This window comes from Mus musculus, chromosome 15, assembly GCF_000001635.26.
Source record: "Mus musculus strain C57BL/6J chromosome 15, GRCm38.p6 C57BL/6J".
Lineage (NCBI taxonomy): Eukaryota > Metazoa > Chordata > Mammalia > Rodentia > Muridae > Mus > Mus musculus.
Window position 1 is genome coordinate 86,487,991 of NC_000081.6, and position 13,742 is coordinate 86,501,732.

The 13,742-nt window shown below is 50.6% G+C and overlaps 1 protein-coding gene across 3 annotated transcripts in view; it reads left to right on the plus strand.

Moving 5' to 3' along the window:
- The window catches only part of Tbc1d22a (TBC1 domain family, member 22a), a 284,093-nt gene extending 273,580 nt beyond the window's left edge, over window positions 1-10,513 (plus strand). For all 3 annotated transcript variants that reach the window (XM_006520833.3, NM_145476.2, NM_001358062.1), the window contains one exon: window positions 8,823-10,513. In XM_006520833.3, coding sequence (XP_006520896.1) covers window positions 8,823-8,951 — 129 coding nt within the window. In that variant the 3' untranslated portion in view covers window positions 8,952-10,513. The remainder of the gene's footprint in view (window positions 1-8,822) is intronic.
- Window positions 10,514-13,742: the final 3,229 nt, after the last annotated feature.

Consider the following 13,742-nt stretch of genomic DNA (forward strand, 5'->3'; position numbering starts at 1 on the left):
CTCTCTCTCTCTCTCTCTCTCGTGTGTGCTCTTCTTATGTATAATATACACATCAGCCCATCAGCCTTGGGTACCTCATAGGCACGGAGTTTGCCAAGGGAGGCTGGCTGGCCACAAGCTCCAGGAATCTTGCCTCCCCGGGGCTGGGATTTCAAGCACACACCACCATGTCCTGTGTTCTTGTTGGTGCTTTGAACGTGGGTGCCAGGGATCCAACTCAGGTTCTAGTGTTTGGGCGATAGATACCTCACCTACTGAGCCGTCTCCCTAGCTCAGGATCTGGTTTCGACAACTGTTCCTGCCAGCAGAGTGGGCTCACACCTTGTGGGCTTATGCCAGGTTTGCTGGTGGCCACAATGTCTCCAGGCTGTCATCTCCAGTCCATTTTGGAGCACATCTCTTCACTGGCCTCCTATTTCTGTAAACCTTCTAAACCTCTTCCTGTCTTTTGCCAGTTTGTTTTAGAGTGTCACTAATCCCCCCCCCCCACACACACACACCTCCATTTTATACATGTGCCTAACACACGATGTTTCATGTTGACTATGGCACAACCTTAGCCATACAGTGCAGAGGAGTGCACATATCCTGCCCCCCTGCCTTCTGCTTGAGGTCTGGGCTTAATGGGAGCTGGGACCTGTGCCTTCCCAAGCTCAAGGTTTGCAGATACTTCTGTAGAGGCTGTGACCAGAGTGGGGAGTTGTAAGGCAGAGACAGCTACTGAGGTACAGATAGGCCTCAGGACAGCAGAGAGCATGGAAGTCCATGTCCCAGAGCCAGGTGCAGGCAGGGCTCTGTCCTGGCCTCTGTCCCATCTTATCTTAGAACCCAGATTCCATTTCCTGCTCTGTAAAGGGGTTGTTTGATGGCTCACATATCCAGAACTGTAGTAATGAGCACACAGAACAGGCAGCCCCTTAACAAAACCTGTATATTGTGCTTCAGGTGTGTCCCGTTTGTCCCCTGATCTGCCCTGAGGAAGGGAGTACGGGCATTGTGAAGGTGACAAGGGAACTGAGAGTTGGTTCCTGAGACCCTTTCTCTGCATGGCTAGTTCTGGGTCACCTCCCTCCTGCTTGGAGGGGTCCTTTCTTCTCCCTTGTACATCCAGGTGGCCCTCAAAGGGACAGTGTATAGGGCTCTGATTGTCCCTCTGCTGCCTCCCGAGCTGTACCATTCTTTAACAGGTATATAGAGCCCCTTCTACACGCTCCCTCCCCTGACCGCCCGCAACCATCGTCCAGCCTCTCTGTGACTGACAAGTTGGGAGAAAGGATTCAAGATCCCAAGAAATTCTGTGCTCTGTCCTGCATGTCTCCAGCAGTGGCCCGGGTGGCACCTGGCCTTCTCTCCAGGCAGAGGGCAGGGGGGCTCCTTGCAGTGCCTCCAGCCCTTGGGGTGCTGGCCAACACACAGCTGAGCCGAGCAGGATGGGAGGTGGGTTAAATCAATTAACCCTGCTCTCTGCCTCGGGTGTCAGGATGGAGGCCCCGCCTTCATCTTCCCCAGTTAGGGAGGAAAGCAATGAGAAGAGACAAGCAGGCCCTCTTAGCCCTGTCCTGATTAATGTAGTCATCTTTGCGTGTCGGCAATTTGTAAAGCTCGGGCTTGAGTAGCTTTAAGCAGACCTGTGTGTACTCTGCAGTACAGCGGCTGCTGCTGAGCTTGGCCTCCATGCCCAGGGTCTTTCTGCACGCAGGGCCCCCAGGTGCCAGGAGGTAGCATGAATTGGGACAGAGCCACCTAGGATTTTCATCCAGGTAGGGATTCTGTATATGGCTCAGGGTAGACTTGAACTTGGGTTGCTTCCATCTCAGCCCTCAACTGCTGGAGCTATAAACATGCACTAACACATCTGGTGCCATTTAGGGAATACAAAAGGAAGGAGGGACAAGAGAAGGTGTGTAATGGCCATTCATGGCTCTCAACCTGACTACATCCAGAATTAACTAAAACCCAAGTAGCCAGGTATACCCATGAGGGAATATTTTTCTTAATTAAATCATCTTAGGTGGGAAGACCCACTTTTAATCTATGTCTTTCGGGGAGGGAAGACCCACCTTTAATCTGGGCCACACCTTCTGCTGGCAGCCTATATAAAGGACGAGGAAAAAGGAAGCTTGCATTCTCCCTGCTTGCTCTCCCTGGCATTAGCACCTACTAAACCCCATGTACATATATATTCTGTAAGTTCTGCTCCTCTGGAGAGCCCTGAGTAATGAAGGCTGGTAGCCAGGGTTCTGTCTGTGCAATGACCCTGGGTCTAACTATCTGTGCACAATGTGGAAACAGAAGCGGGGTGGAGAGCAAGAGTGGTGACAGCCGTCTGTGTGTCTGAAAATGGCATAACAAGACCTGTCTTATAATGCTGACTAAGATTTTAATGTAATGAAATTTATTTAGTTCAGCAAAGCCAAAATGCTATCATCTTAACCCACATCCATATAGAATTATTGAAGAGAATCTTTGCTTTCTTTTGTGTGTACTCACCATCCAAAATTATTCAGGTTCTGACAGCAGTACATGTTAGCTAGAGTTGTCCTATTTCAGATGCCGTGTGGCCCACAGCAGCCAGGCAGGCACGCCTCTCAGTTACATCCATTGGCTTCTTTAAACACAATCTCTACTTGTTTCCCGACTCCTCATCACTGCAGGGCTGGCCCAGGGTAAGGCACAGTCCTCAGTCTGACTAAATTCCCAATGAATGAATAATTTGTCCTTCCCACTCTTTTTGCTGGAGGCCAGTGTGATATCCCACACTGCCCAGGCTTTTTTTCCTGTCCCTATAAATAGAGAGCATCTTTAGGCAGGAACACTGTCAGAGGACCTGACAAGAAGGAAGTGGGCCTTCTATTTAGTATTTGCTAATGCATGTAATTTTGAAAAGGTGAGAAAAGTACAGACAGGTGGTTTGGGGTTTTGTTTTCTTAAGAGCCTGCCTTATGCCCTATCTCCACCAGTCCCATCAGGTCCAATCATGCATGCCTGTGAATCCATGTGGCCACACAGAAAGGCAGCTTGCAGGCATACTCACAGGACACCCCACGGCTGCAAGTAGAACACGGAGGCCCAGGAGTTCACATGACACCTGGCTCGTCATGACCCTGGCAGCTACTCTGTGGCAGTGTGGCTGGCCACACAGCTCCGTCCCACTGTTCCAGCTTTGTGCTCTTACAGGGTCTTCATAGCTGTGGGGTCCTGAGCTGCTGCCTTTCTCCTCCACCCTCACACATGGAGCGTCCAGCTGGAAGGTGCAGCGGTGGGCCCTACATCCTAACTGCCTGGTCAGTGGCTCAGCTCTCTCCCTTTCTCTTTATCTCAGTCCTGAAGCAGAGGCTGGCTGTACTCTGCATCTCCTCTGCCCTCTTTCCCTCTCCAGTTTGTCCCAGTGTACCTGGACTAGAATCCAGTGGTCCTGGTCATGCCATGAGGAGCAGGGCCACACTGATGGTACCTTCCTGTGCACTTATATTTGGCATTTATATAAGAAACCTCGTGTCTTGGGGTTTGGTGTCCATGCCCCTAGTACAGACAGGCAGTGGCCCTTTTCAGCCAACTCAGGTATATTATCTACCTAGAAGAGTCATGTGAACGGCCACCAGGCCGAGGTAGGTCTTGTACGAGAACACTTTACAGAGCACTGCCCTTCTGCAGCCCAAGTCCACCTGCGTCGTAGGTCTGCTGCATTTTTCCTAGGACAGGGGTGGGGTTAGTGTGAGGGAGCTTTCCCCATTTTATTCTCTTAGCAGTTCCTGCCCCCCCCACTACCCCCTACCCCTGTCAGCCTTTTTCAGATGTTTTTATTAAATACAGTTTGTTTTGCATCTGGGTTGGAATTTGAAGAGCAGGTTTAAGTGGTTCAGTGGCCTCGGGAGCACCAGGTGTGGTACAGGCTCTGGCATGTGTGCCGGCTCAGTGGCTCCCTGAGGCGGTGGACTCCTCCCCACAACAGAGTTGCCACCCTTGATGGCAGTTCTTCCCACTGGACCTGCCTTGTCCCCGCCGCATGTAGCACCCTAGCAGGAAAGCAAAGTGCTGCTGTCCTCCGTCTTTGAGCATTAGGCCACACAGATTTCATTGTTTTCTTAAATCTGGCTACTGGCTAAGGAGATGGCTCACCTGACAAAGTGCTGGTGAGGACCCACGTTGGACCCCCACAACCCCTGTGAAACAGTTAAGCACAGTGCTGTATGCTTGGAGTTCCAACACTGGAGACGCTTCTCTAGGACTTGCTGCCTGGCCAGCCTACCCTAGTCCTATGGTGAAGCCCAGGTCTCACTGAGGAGGACAGCTCGTGAGAGTAACTCCCAAGATTATCCTCTGGCCTCCACACACATGAGCACACACATGCCATCTGTCTGTCTGCCCCCCACCCCCCAGCCTACCTGCTAAATGACTTCTCCTATCGCATAGACAGGGACTTTGTTCAGCAGCAGGTTTCTTCTTCCAAGCTGTACTTGGAAGACAATGTACAAGACATTCCTGCATCCTCGGGGTGCCAGCCACCTCACTAGTGATGGCTGTACTATTAATCAGTGGCAGGGCAGGCTGCTGTCCCTGAATAGTGAGCATTCTGGGAGAGTGTGCACACACTCAGCAACCAACAGGAGAGCTCTCAGCACTGTCTCCATTTTGTAGATGAGAAACAGAAGCAGTAGAGGTCTGAGATTTGCCCAGAGTCACACAGCAGCAAAGGCAGGGGTGGTATTTGGCCCTGGCTGCCTAGCACTTTTGAGCATGTACTTACTCCCTGTACTGCCTGGTCTCCACACTCATTGCCCATGGATGGCCATGCGCCAATCTGAGGAACTAACAGACACATGGCGCTGCTGAGGTAATAGCACCCGGGCGTGACTGTGGAATTCAGTGAGCTTGGTTTGGCCAGAGCCTGGACAAAAATCCATTGACCTCTGACTCCCAGATCCTTCACCCCTCCCCCATCACTGTTGCCTCGCTTTCAGAGTTCCAGCAGTAAGTCCTAAGAGGGACCAAGAATGTAAGCAGGTCACCACATTGTCCCTTTATGGAAGGACTTGTGTGCAGAAGACACTGCACAGTGCTGACTCTGGACAGATAAACTCTTCATCAAGGAGCAGACAGAGTCAGTTTCTTTGGAACCTTCCCAAAGACCACACATGTCAGCAAGACTGTGTTGAAGTGGCTATCATTTAGCACTTCACATGGAGCAGGCTGAAGCAGCCTGGCTTTGGGGACTTGACTTGGCATCTTCCAAAGTGCCCACTCTGACTAGGTTGCTTGGTGAAACAGAAACTGGACCCATAGTGTCCTCCCGCTGGGAAGTCATAGTGTCTGAAATATGACCCAGTCCCCCTTGACCATAGGCCATTGCTAGGGCACTAAGCCCATTCCTCTAGAATTTCTACCTGAGTTGCATCATGTTGTGGATTTGGTCTAATGCTTGTATTAATGTTAATTGAGTCCTCAAAATTGTATGAGAATCCGCACATAAGATGCTGAGGGTCCCTGCCTTTAGTTGGTTTTGATTGGTAAATAAAGTTGCTGAGGGCCAATGGTTGGCTGGGCAGGGAGACAGAGGTGGGACTTTAGGATTCCTGCACAGGGGACTGGAGGAGGAGGAGGAGGTAGAGCCGCCATGCTGGGAAAGGAGTAGCTGCCACACCTGAGAAGTAACGGATAGAGACAGCTAACACGGGAAAGTCAGGGAAGAGCAGTCCCACCCCCCATACCCCCCACTGGGTCCAGGGCAACAAATATGGAATAGAGATTTTAGTAAGTAAAACTCACATCAGAGGGAAAGTGTTAGCCATGTGGAGGTTTTGGATGGCCCAGTCATCAAGCTGTTTAAGACATTAAAATATAAGGCTCCATGTATGTGTCTTTAATCCAGGAACCCAGAACATTGGGGTGGTAGCGAGGAATGCACCGCTATCAGGTTGATTTGAGTAGAGATTGACAACTGCAGCAGTGCCACGGGCGTTAGTATCTCTGGAGTTCCTCAGGTGACCCCAGTCCACAGTGTGTGCTCATGGCTGAGAAGCACTGACCCACAGGGCATGCAGTGGGTTCTGTCACTTTTGGTTCCTCACTGACCACAGACCCCACAGCAGCCCTTCCTTTGTTCTATGAAAGCCAGGGTTAGCTGAGAAAGGCAGGTGTGTAACACTGCACTACACTCTTGCAGTGGCTTTCCACAGCGCCAGTGTCAGAAGAGAAACCTTCCTTTATGTTTGTAGCCACCCACCACTGTGGTCGTAGCACTGGTTTGGTTCTGGAGTTAAGACAGAAGGCTCAAGAGCTACCTGCAGAGTTCTAACATCAGCTCCATGGAGAGACATACCCAGTCCCTGTAGTTGTGCAATACAGAGCTGTCCCCCGGCAGCCACGGCCTCTATGCCATGCCAGCAATGGCTTCATGAGTTACCGCTAGCCTCGTGTACCATGTTGGTGACAGACAATAGTCCCTAATACATGCGTCATGTTCTCAGATAGGAGATGCCGCTGCTTGCTGCAGCAGGAAGACAAGCCTTTTTTAAAAAGAAATATGTATTTAAGGCCATGTTTGTCTGTGTTCTTTGCCTGCCTTAAAGGTCACCTGGATAGATTTTTCCTTCTTTAGCATTGCAGGCCGTGAAGAGCCAGGCATTTCCATTCTCCCTCCATCCAGTGAACCTGGGGGACTAATTAGATTCTGAAATTGAGTGTGCAGTGGAGTCGGTAAGTTACCGTAATGGGAGGGTATTGCTTCTCACCTTGCAAGTAGCGAGGTCATGATAATATGAAGCGAAGTGGATTAAAAATAAAACCAAAGGTATTTATTTATGACCTGCTCAGAATTGGATTGGCATCCGTGTAAGTTGCATCTAATGGTGGAAGACAGTAGATTGATGTTGATGTGTCCCTGAGGACATGCTGCCAGGGAGATCTGCTCCGTGAATTCAATTTAAAGGCCCACAGAAAGTATCCAAAATGCAAAGGAAAAAGGGGTGGGGAGCCACGGTAAACGGCGATTAAAGAACGTCCTGGCACATGGCTCTTGTGATTGGGGTGTGCAGCCCTGGGCTGCTGGAGGTTCCCTCCTCATTGGGTTGGAGATGCTGGGGGCTGAGCCAAGCCTGGGCCTCTGTCCTGAGTACCACTGTGGCCTCTCCTGATTCTACCCGTGCCGATTGTGCTGTCCTGCTCCACCTTAATGGGCAGCTCTAGCCCTTCCGTGGTATTTATGTAGAGATCTGGAAGCTTGGTGGGCCAGTCCGGCAGCTACCGTGTTTGGGAACCAGGCCTACTGGGCAGTGCTCTTGAGGCCAGCTGTTCTCTGTCTCTTATTGGCTGTCTGGATCGGGGAAGGATGGCTTCAGGGCCCAAGTCCTATATAGCTAGTGCGCAGAACCATCGGAAAGGAGTATGCTGCTCCCTGGACGGGGTGGCCTAGCTTACACCCATTCCTCTTTGGAGACTCCTCTGTTGGAAGCTGTCCTAACCACTCAGACCTCTAAGGCCCATGTCTGCTTAGTTCCTCTTAGTATTGTAGTCTCCCAGGACCCTCCCAGTCCTTGATGAAGTCCCCAGAGTCACTTTATGTGAGTCATCATCTGATAGGAGAGGCCAGGCTGTCACTGCCATGATGGGGGTGGGGTGGGGTCACTTCCATCGTACCATGGTACCCCCAAGACCATGGCAGTGCTTTCCCTCCATCACTGGCCTCAGCTATTGTCCTCTTAGCCCTCAGACATCCCTAAGCCTGTAGGGGTGCCCCTACATCCCCACTCTGAGACATGGCCCAGTGAGTACCTGGGGTGCTGGGTGAAGCTGAGGAGCTGTAGCATGGAAATTCCAAAGCAGAGCTTCTTATCCCTGGTGCCAGCAGTACTGAGTGACAGTGGTGAGAAACTATCCAGTGTGTACTCAGCCTGCACTCAGTGTGTGCCCAGTGTGTGCAGTGCATATCCAGTGCATGTGTATATACTGTGCACATACTGTGTGCAGAGCATGTCAGGTGTATGCCCACTGTGTGAATTGGGTGTCTACTATATGCCCACTGTGTGCAATGCATGTTTATTGTATTCAGTCCATGCCCAGTATATGCAGTGTGTATCTGCTTTCTGCCTCCTGTGTTCAGGTATGTCTAGTGTGTTCTTGTGTGCCTGTCTGGTGCTGGAGATGTCCTTGTGGTCCATGTATCATCCCATTGGCTGCCAGGCCAGTCATGCTGTGTTTATAAAGGAAGTCTTTGGACTTCTAGGTGACATGAACGATTGTCCCCAGGTGCTCAGTAGGGTATCTTGTTGCCCAGTCCCCCAGTGTCAGAACCTGTTACCTTTGCTTTGGGACGAATATGGAAGATAGGTGGCTTTGTTGGGGGACCTTGTGCCGGCTCTGCCCTGTGGTACAAGCACACTGCTGAGACCTGAAGTGGTCACCTGATACATGAGGAAGTATGTGTCTCTGGCAGTTAGAAGGAAGCCATGTGTCATCTCTGGTCTCAGAGAGGCTTTTGGCTCTCAGAAATCTCCTGTAGCCTGGCCCATGGATCCTTCCTGACTGTGGGGACAACTGATACTATCTCCATGGAGGGTTAGAGGGTTTAGATACAGGGGTCCCAACTGAAGCGTGGGGAAGACCACTGTGTGGCTCCTCAGATACTGAGCTGGATGGCAGATGAGACCCTGTAAAAGCTGGCATCTGGCTGAGTGGGGTTGGAGCCGAGCAAGTAGGAGGGGCTGCAGCGGCTGAGGGCACTGCCCATGCCTTCCCCCTGCTGCTGATGTAGGTCTCCCAGGTGTGTGCATTTGGGACCTGGCCTGCAGCCCGGTCTCTCCCTAACCATCTGTCTCTCCCCACAGGAGTTGCTGCTCTTCCTCCAGAACCTGCCTACTGCCCGCTGGGATGACCAGGATGTCAGCCTGCTGCTGGCTGAGGCCTATCGCCTCAAGTTTGCCTTCGCAGACGCCCCCAATCACTACAAGAAGTGAGCCTGGGGCCCATGGCAGTGGCCTCACCCTAGGGATAGCATCCCCTCTCTGCCTGGGCAGTTGCTGGCCTCTGGACTGGTCCTTTCCTGGTGTGACCTAGCAGAGTGGACCCAGCATGGTCCAGGGCTGGCAGGATAGGCAGCCTAGTTTGATGAGATACCAAAGAGAGCCCAGGAGAGACTCCTAGCTTCAGAAGCTCAGTGTGGCCAGGAGTGCCCTCACCCTGGCCCTGCCTTGCCAAATGCCCTCCCTACAGCCCCCAGTCCAGACAGCCAAGAGGAAGTCCCTCAGAGAGCCCTGCTGTACGTACGGGTGCCAGGCAGAGGTGGGCAGCCATCTCAAGCCTGCTCTCAATTGCACAAATCTATTCTGTCAAGTGAAAGAATAAAGTCCAGAAAACAATGCCGAGCATGACTTAGGCTGAGCTAGGAGTTCTGCACACAGAGCCTTTAATGGCCCCATGTTTAGGTTGACTTGGTTTAAACAGGGCTAGGTCAGGAGTTAGATCCTGGGAGACTGTGGAACAAGAGGAGGCCAGGGCAGGCTGAGGCTTCTCACGGTCACCTTACTTTCTGTTTTTAATTAACTGGTTCCCTGTCCGGGTGAGGAAAAGGGTCAAGGAACCCCCAGGTGGGCAGGGGTTTTTGTCAGTCAGGGTTCCAGAGATTGTCTCATGGGCCCAAACTTGACCGCAACAGGGCAGAAATTAGTGGTTCTAAAGTCCCAGCCATGTGTAGGGGGCTTCTTCCTAACACCACCCAGATGGCAATAGCCAGGAGCTGCTGGGCTGGCCTCTCTTCATGCCCTACTGCCCTTTCCAGAGCCACTGGGTTAGAGCCTTTGCCCCGTTGCTGGCCTTCTCCAGGGCCCTCAGACTGGCTTCTCACATGTATATCCCACAGATGCCCCCACCAGGCTGCCTGGCCTCTGTGATGTGGGATCCCCAAGGACCACCAGGCCACCTGTAGGACAAGAGCCTAGACTCCTAGAGCAGCCTCCTGTCCTCAGTTACCCACTGCAGCCCACTCTGACCTGTCCCTTCTTTAGGAGCAGCGCAACACTGCCCAGGCACTAGGACTCTGCCCAGAGGCTGTGGGGAAGACATAGGGAAGACGTGTGCCTGCTTCTGTTCAGATGATCCTGGGTCAGGTGGGATGTGACATCAGCAGAGTGCTGTGCAGGCAATCCGATGTCCTGGATCAGCAGAGGGACATGCTCCCTCAGACCAGTGCCTGTCCTGGGTGAGAGGCACCCAGTTATAAGGAAAGCTACCTCTGTGGCTCTGGAGAAGCACCATCTTCCCTGATCCTTCCATGGTGCGGATCACCCCTCAGCCAGAAGGGTAGGCCCATAACGATCTGCCCCATGGTGTTTTTATGAGATGACAAGGACCCATGAGGTTAACTTAAGCCCTGAATGTATTTTTATGTGTGCAAATGCTTGACTGGGTGTACGAGACGCTGGCGACAGTCCTGTGTCTGAGCCCATGAGCTGAGCCGGGCAGGATGTGTGCTTTGAATGTGATGTGTTGGAAACACGAAATAAAGATGCTTCATATGGCCTGTGGTCTTTTTATTGCATTTATTTGATGATGGGGGCTGGGGTACCTGTGCCATGGTCCAAATGTGGCAGTGAGAATACAACTTGCCGAAGCCTATTCTCATCTATCATGTAGGTATCAGAGATCAAACACAAGATGTTAGGCTTGGTGGCAAGCTCCTACACACACTGAGCCATCCACCTTGTTAGCCCTATGGTCTTGACTCACTTTCTCTTCAAGGCTTAGGCCCTGTCCCAACACTGAGCCTTGTGCTCTAGGCCTAGTCTTGATCACAGCAGTGCTGTGGCCTTGCTGACAAGGTTGGGACCTCAGGAGAGGAAGAGTACGTGCCCATGGCACGGGCATGCCACTTTCCTGGCTCTGACCCTCTGAAGTCCAGACTTGGTATTGTCAGGAGCCAGAAGAATAAGTGTCAGGGCCTCCAAACTTTCTGCCAGCCTCTGGACAAGAGACAACTCCAAGTTTCCTTTGTAAAAAGCATAAACTGAGTTGGCGCTGGGATCTGGGCCCCTCTGCCATACCCCCAGGAACCCAGGGCATGTCACCCTACCTTCGGTCCCAGTGTAAGAGTCATGACCCTGGTTGAACACCTGCCACGTGCTGTCATTTCCTTAATTGAGTACTTCCCTGCCTGGGATGGGCTCCTGGGGCCCAGGGTTCCTGGACAAGCTCCTATCCTGGGTGGTAGCCAGGACACCGAATTCACAAGACAGAACCTACCTACTTAGCTCTACTGTTGCGAAATGCCTGAAGTGACACCATGGGGCAGTCACTATGGCGAGGCCAGCTGTGTTGGAGAGGGGAGGGTTTCCTGGGATGACTTGCTCATGTGGGAGCACTCATGCAAGTCTATGTGGGAGCACGGAGATGAGCTGCAAGAAGATAGGCCCTAACTCAAGTGCAGCCAGACGGCCTCCAGGTATGTGTTGTCCTGGGCATGCCCTATCCAAGAGTGTGGGAACAGAAAGCCTGAATTCAGGCCCCTCCTGGAGCCTCCCTACCCTTCTCTCTGTGCATTGGCCTGCTCCTCTCTCACCTCAGGCATTCTTTCCTCTGGTATGACCTTCAGCTAGCAGGGCTGAGCCACACACATCTGCCCCATGTCACTTGGAGTCCTTCCAGACCCTCTCTTCAGTCCCTGGCATGGAAGATGCTTAACAGGTAGCTTTGGAGGCACACAGATGAATGACCCTTCAGGTCCATTTCGCTGACAGATTGAGATTGCTTAACATCTCCCATCAGAGGAAAAATGTGGGACCAGGTGGTTTACTGCTGGATTCTGCCGAGAATTTCAAGAGCTAACACCACATCCCTTCAAAAAACCCAAAGGGGAGGGACCACTTCCAAACTCCACTTACCAGGCCAGTATTCAGTCTCCTTGGTACCAAAACCAGACAAGGACTGGGTCCTAGAAGAAAAGCCAAGGAAAGGACAAGGAAAAGACAAAGGACTCAGGAAAATCCTTAACAATTCCATGAATTCACGACACATGGAAGTACAGTCCATGAGGGCAAAGTAGGATTTGTTTTCCATGTGCAAAGATGGTTCAACTTAAGTAAATATGGTATGCCTAATTAACAGAATGAAAAAGCCACGTGATCATGTTTTACATGCAGGAAGAGCAGCTGGAAAATTCAATAGTCTTTCATAATTCAAAACATTATCCAAGCTAGATGCACACCTTTAATCCCAGCGGGGACGGGGGACAGAGGCAGGTGGGATCTCTATGAGTTCAAGACCAACCTGGTCTATATTGTGAGTTCCAGGACAGCCAGGGCTACACAGAGCCATGTCTTGAAACAAAAAACAAAAAAGTATGCAAACTGAGTATAGAGGAATTATTTACAGTATAGAGGACTACACCTCTGCAGAGTGAAGACCCTGTGTAAGAAGCCCACACCCAACAATTTACAGTAGAAAGCGGAAGCCCTTTTTAAGGCCTGGAATGAAACAAGGAAGGCTGCCTGTTCTCACCACTGGAGGAACTCAGTACAGCACTGGAGGTACTCAGTACAGCACTGGAAGTACTCAGCCTAATACTGGAAGTCCTTCCTGGACAAAGTGATAAGGAAGAGAATTTAAAAAGGAGTCAGAAAGAAGATATTAACCCATTCCTGTTTGCTGTTGGCATGGTTCTACTAAAAGAGAGAAATTACAACTAGTGAACAAATTAAAGTCCTAGCATTTGCTATGACAGCAGCAAACTCAGAGGCAGGACTCAAGAGAACTACCCCATTTACAATGGTTGCAATAAAGCAAAGTCCATCATAAGACAGCAGTAAAGATAACAAGAAAGTAGGAAATCTGTTGTCCTAAAAGCTAAAGTATTGATAAAAGGATTGATGAAGGTGTGGCTACACCAAAAGATGCCTGTCTTAGTCAGGGTTTCTATTCCTGTGCAAACATCATGACCAAGAAGCAAGTTGGGGAGGAAAGGGTTTATTCAGCTTAAACTTCCATATTGCTGTTCATCACCAAAAAAGTCAGGACTGGAACTCAAGCAGGTCAGGAAGCAGGAGCTGATGCAGAGGCCATGGAAGGATGTTACTTACTGGCTTGCTTCCCCTGGCTTGCTCAGCTTGCTTTCTTATAGAACCAAGATCACCAGCCCAGAGATGGTCCCGCCCACAAGGGGCCTTTCCCCCTTGATCACTAATTGAGAAAATGCCTTACAGTTGGATCTCATGGAGGCATTTCCTCAACTGAAGCTCCTTTCTCTGTGATAACTCCAGCTGTGTCAAGTTGACACAAAACTAGCCAGTACAATACCCTTGTCTGTGGATTGAAGAGTCAAGATTGTAATGTCTTCCAGACTGGGCAGTAAAATCCCTGCCACAGTCCCAACCTCATAGCTCACAGAAAGAAAACACCCTAAAGTACATTTGGAATGTAAAACTCAGCCCACCCAATGAGCTGAAAGCAAAGCTGAAGACACCATACTTTTTAATGGCAACTATACTGCAAAGACAAGGGCCTTAATTTAGTACGTGTGTAGTACGTGTGTTAGAATTCTTTAGAGAAACAACTGATAAAAAGATTCTATCTATCTATCTATCTATCTATCTATCTATCTATCTATCCTTATAAAGAGAATAGATAGACAGAGATAGGGAGATGGGGACAGAGTTATTACAGTGGCTTATAGAGTATAGTCAAGCCAGTCCAACAATAGCAGTCTACCAAAAGAATTCCAAGAATTCAGTAGTTTAGTTCACGAGGCTGGATGTCTC